At 40.5% G+C, this 5,680-nt stretch overlaps 1 protein-coding gene across 1 annotated transcript in view; it reads left to right on the forward strand.

Annotated features, from left to right (window-relative positions):
- Nucleotides 1-2,695, forward strand: part of opn5 (opsin 5) — a 6,487-nt gene extending 3,792 nt beyond the window's left edge. The window contains exons 2-3 of the mRNA XM_035679086.1: nucleotides 1,807-2,141; nucleotides 2,235-2,695. Of these exons, the coding sequence (XP_035534979.1) occupies nucleotides 1,807-2,141; nucleotides 2,235-2,483 (584 nt within the window). The 3' untranslated portion in view covers nucleotides 2,484-2,695. The remainder of the gene's footprint in view (nucleotides 1-1,806; nucleotides 2,142-2,234) is intronic.
- The last annotated feature ends 2,985 nt before the right edge of the window (nucleotides 2,696-5,680 follow it).

Raw genomic sequence — 5,680 nt, forward strand, 5'->3', positions numbered from 1 at the left:
CTCTCTCTCTTTCTCCCTGTAATCAGCTTAAACAAATAATCCACTCAGACCATCCAAACAAGATGTCAGTGTTCAAAATTAATGGATGTATTGATCTACACAATCCACAGCAAGAAATTAACATGATAGAATAAGTTTCATCTTCACAAGATTTGAGCAATATACATAAATAAAACTATTGCAGGTATATAATGAGATATATGAGCATTGAAATGTTTTTGAAAAAAGATTTGGTGGATGGATGAGTGTCATAATCAATCACACATGCTAGTCGTCATTTCTAGGAATGCACAACATTGGATTTTTGCCAATATCTGATATGCTAAGATTTTCCCGCTCATTTTAGCCGATTTTTTTCAACCTAACTGGAAAGAAATCAAGTCTCTCCTGTACTGGAATGAACATATTATTGTGTCTACTCCTTTTGTGATGGCCCACTGTAAACTGTAAAATTCATTCTACTTTAACAGGCTTGGATGAATCCTGACAAAAACCAGGGCAAATCTGACCTATTTTGCAAGTTGCAAAACAAGTAAATAAATGTAATCTGTCCACAGGGATCATGTAAAAGCCAGTGCATTTTACAACCACAGCCATTAAAGCCAACTGACCAAATAATGATAGACCTAGTGTTCTCCTTTTCACACTATTGAATAAATGAGCTTAAATTAGCAGGCTACATATACTCCAAAGATCCTTGCTTAAACTCAGTAATATATTAAAGGTGCAGTAGGTAACTTTTATAAAAAAAACTTTTTGTCAGATTTGCTGAAACTTTCGCTATATCCTGACAGTAGTACATTAAACAGATAATTTGTGATAATTAGGTTCCTCTGGCTCCTCCTAGTGCTCGATCCACAGGGCCTTATGAAAACAACCGATTAGAGCCGAGAAAGATAGTTGTCAAGCGACCTGGCAAGCCACCAACCGGAAGTGGCTTTCTATCCTTGTCAGCTCTGATTGGTTGTTTTTGTTCAGGTGCGGTGGATCGAGCACTAGGAGGAGCCAGAGGAACCTGATTTCTTATTTTTTATTTTTTTTTTGTACAGATCATGATATAGTTAAAGTTATTTTTTATAAAATGTATCTACTATGGCCAAAAATAGTATGACATCTTGCAACTGAGGCAAAGCCATACCTGGAAAAATGTAAATAAATGTAGTTTCTGATTGGTCCTGGGGGTGTCGCAATCACGTTTTTTTTGGTCTGGACTGGAGAAGAGGCTGCTGACAGGTGTTTTTCGCTGGTGCCTGTTTCTCATCACAAATTGGTTGTAATGACCTAGATGACTGGTCTCTTGTTGGCTAATGAAATATTTAATTTTTAATTAAAATGACCAGTCAGAATTACTTTGGCCCATTTGAAATTTTAATCCTGGCGCCATGCCTGCAGAAACACACCATCCTCATGCAACTGCACTTAAAAAGCAGCGACACACATCTTAAACCCCTCCCTGGTTAATTTCCTTCAAACAGTCTTCTTTTGAATGGTCATTCATAAATGGTTTTACATTGTCAGCCAGTCGATTGAAGCTGTGTTTGACAGATGTGATTTATGTGAACAGATGTGTTGCTCAAAGTGGAAAATACACGCTTGATGTAGTCATTTGATTGATTTGATTGAATTTCAGGTAATTGTCACTTTATTGTGAGGGCAGAAAATTAGTTTGGAAGGCAAGATTTATACCATCCACACACTACAAAAGTAAGAAAATGAGGTTGGAGGAAGAATGATGGACTAGTGGTGAGAAACCCAACTTTTAAACTTAAACTGAATCTAAACTCTGTCTGTTTTTTTGACTCTTAGGTACATGGCTAAAACGCCACCACGCCTTCCTGTGCCTGGCCTTTGTGTGGATGTATGCAGCTTTCTGGGCCACCATGCCCCTGATTGGTTGGGGGAACTATGCCCCGGAGCCCTTCGGGACCTCCTGCACGTTGGACTGGTGGCTGGCCCAGGCCTCCGTGTCCGGACAGAGCTTTGTGATGGCCATCCTGTTCTTCTGTCTCATCCTTCCCACAGGCATCATTGTCTTCTCCTACGTCATGATCATCTTTAAGGTCAAGTCTTCTGCGAAGGAGATATCCCACTTTGACGCCCGCATCAGAAACAGCCACAGCCTCGAGATGAAACTCACTAAGGTGGGTGAGTGTGGCAAAGAAAAGGTTTCAGTGCTGCTCATGGAGGAACCGTTTGAAGGACAAATCTGTGATGTGCTTTGTATCCTCTCCCAGGTGGCTATGCTGATCTGCGCAGGCTTCTTGATAGCCTGGATCCCTTATGCAGTGGTGTCAGTGGTGTCAGCGTTCGGGGAGCCAGACTCGGTGCCCATACCCGTGTCTGTAATTCCCACACTGCTGGCTAAGTCCTCAGCCATGTATAACCCCATCATCTACCAGGTTGTGGACCTGAAAAATTCCTGCATGAAATCCTCCTGTTTTAAGGCTGTGAAGGAACGCAGGCATTTTAGGAAGTCAAGGTAAAACGGACTGTTATCTTTCTAGCCTTTATTCCTAAGAAATTGTAGACAAAGCATAGCTTTCGTTCAGGCGGAGCACTGGAGTTACGCATGCAGCTGACTGGGATCAGTGTTTTTTTTCACGCTTCATAATCATCGGCCCATGCAACAGTTGTGTGGCTACCAGCTGACCAGACACATCCCACATACAGTATTCAGTCAGGTGTACAGGGCGGACATTATAACCCCTCACTGTTACTCTGCTAATACACCGCTTGCTGCGACACCTCCTTCACCACCCCAACCTCACTTCAATCACACTAATGCACACCCCCAGTTTGGAGAAGCAGACAGGAATACTATGACAGAAGTAAAGCTGCTGTGGAAGGGGGTTGTAGTAAAACGTACTTTTGGCACAGAAAAAAAATAAAAAATAAGAACACTTAAACTGCTTTACCCTGCTGTCAGACAGCCTTTTTCTTTGGCACTACATTTCCTTAGCCCGTTTAGCGTCCATCTGCAAAAACTCTTGTTCTGTGTACTCTGGTTCCTGAAGGTATCGTCTTGCCTCCATAGTGAACGTCATTTTGTGGTTGCTGTCATAATTCACGTCTCTTTCTGTCATGTCTCATTTTTCTTTACTTGTGTTTGTTATCTCTTCCATAAACTGCTGTAATGCCGGTCCAAACAGCTGATCTGTGGTACAATACAATCACTGCACACTTGGGCTCATGCATAGGAATACTGCACTACAGAAAATGTAGTGCCAAAAGAAAGGGCTGTGGGATGGCAAAGCATAGTATAGCGCATCATTTTTAATATGTTATTGTTGCCCCCCCCCTCCACAGCAGCGCTTTGCTAAGCTTCCCTGCTGGCACTCCTGTCTGCTAACCGCTGTCTACTGTAGGTAATACACTGACTGTGGATAAGAAACTCATACAATCCCACTTTGAAAAAAAACACACAATAACCCTTTAAGTGTCTGGGACTGAATTTTAATTTAGCTTAACCTTAGCACCCATTTGACACATTTCATGTCTATCGCAACATGCAAGGCAAGCAAGCAAAACAGGAAACGGCCCTGGAGCCCCAGATTCCTTGTGTGACAATTAGCTTATTGTAATTTGATTTGTTTTTAAAAAGTGCATAAATAAAGCACAGTATGAGCTCAAATGATAAGGGCCTGAAGGTATCTTCTGTATCCTGTATCTTTACCCCTTCTTGAGGCCTGTGTGGAATGCGTGCATCAGTTTGTTTTAAAACCTAGTTTTGATACTTATATTACTTCTGTTATATTGTGCATATTTCTAACTAAGTGTGTGTTTACTTAATTGAGGAAAACCTGGGGAAGGTATTCCAGCATAGATTTACTGGTTTACTCGGGCCTAAGCAAAGTTTAATTAAGCTATCATGTGTAGTCTGCTATGTGCGCTGTACCTTATGAGCACTAATAGGCAACAGGACACATACAGAATACACAGGGAGCGGGAGGAATGTTCCAAGACGGTGCTCCATTCATTACAAAGAGGGTCATCACTGGACACATGCAGAAAAAGCTCCTTAGGCTTCCGCATTTTGAGATTGGAATCCACGATAAAGTCCTTTGCTGGCTGAGCAGACTGACTTCCTGCACGCATAAACGGGATGAATACAACTTAATAGTTTGTAATACTCAGAAAAACTGTATTTACTTTTTGAAAGCAATTTCTTTTGTAATGTTTGTATGAGGGAAAATTCTTTCTGGGCTAGTGTGCATCATGTGAGCCATGGTTGTCACTACGCCAAAATCCCCTCACAGTCCAGTACTGTTCATGGGGGCTTGCATGACAACATTATGCTTCCTGTTTTTCCATCACCCAAAGCATAATGGGAAAAAACTCACATTAATATTCAGCGCAAATATTATTCACAATACCATAGAAATTTTGTTGCATTTTCCATTGTACACAATTAGTAAATTGTACAAGTATAGTAAATACCAAATGTTGGTATTTCTACACAACTGTGAAATAGACTGGAGAGAATGGCACAAACAGGGTGGTTTCAGATATTAATGTGATAAAATGGTAAATTTCCTGATTCCCAGTTAGGAAAAACTGCAGAAGCATTTATGGCACAATACTGTGGCTTTGGACATAAAATTGCTAGCCCCAAGTACATTTTAAAAGTCTTTACAAACTTTTAAGAGTTTATTGTAGTTATTGTTAGTTTTAAAGTGGGTTTATTTGTACCTACAGTACAATTTCTGCAGTTCAAGGTGTCAGGCTCCACGTCGTAGGGTGTTACAGTGGTTTAACTGTATTAGTTTAGTCAATTAATGGTAATCAAAATTTATAATTTTCAAAAGATAATAGAAAATGACTTTAATTAATATTAAAGATCCCCGGGGCACCACCCTTAAGTAGGGATGTCCAATAATATCGGCCCTCCGATATTATCGGCTGATATTCACAAAAAATTTTAATTCGGAATGTATCGGGTATCAGGTTTACGATAACCGGATGTTGTTCTTGTAGGGCTTCCAGCTTCCGAGCCTGCATGACGCAGCATGACGTCTTACCACGCACGACTAGATTGATGACGTGATAACAACAGACAACTACTTAGATGCTCTTCGGAGGGGTGCGGTGGGGCCCCGGTTGGTTGCTGTAACCGTGGCTAACAAGGCAAACAAATTTTAAGCTGAATATTTTAATTTAAACACAAAAACATTAACCATAGCTAGCGCTTGAGCTTAGTGATTAGGCGCTTTATAGCTAGCGATAGCGCTTAGGCTAGCGGCATTACTCGGGTTAGCGCTCTTATTCATATTAATACAAATGCATAAGTTGAAGTTTTCTTCCTTAATTTGTTGCACAGTGTGTTGCATTTGGAAAGGCACTGACCAGTGGATCACAAAAATTTAGGCATATGTGTTTAATCCACAATAAGTGAGATATGTTATGTTTTACCTAACAGTTTTTGGTAAAATGCCCTATAATCGGTTATCGTGCATAGCTCGTACGGAAATTCTGAGAAGTACAATCGCCTAGGCGCGCGGAGTACCGAATATCGGGCAGGAAAAAGCCAATATCGAGATCCTGACCCTTAAGTAAGGGGAAACAATAGCCAATAATGTGATGACCAGTCTCATAAAAACTACCACCAACTATTAATCAGATAGGTCAGATTAAATAATTAAATGAAATGAACAACAACCAAAAAATCAGTTATTAATTTGCT

The sequence above is a fragment of the Morone saxatilis genome, unplaced genomic scaffold (assembly GCF_004916995.1).
Source record: "Morone saxatilis isolate NCDOM2014 unplaced genomic scaffold, NCSU_SB_2.0 Contig7, whole genome shotgun sequence".
NCBI lineage: Eukaryota > Metazoa > Chordata > Actinopteri > Moronidae > Morone > Morone saxatilis.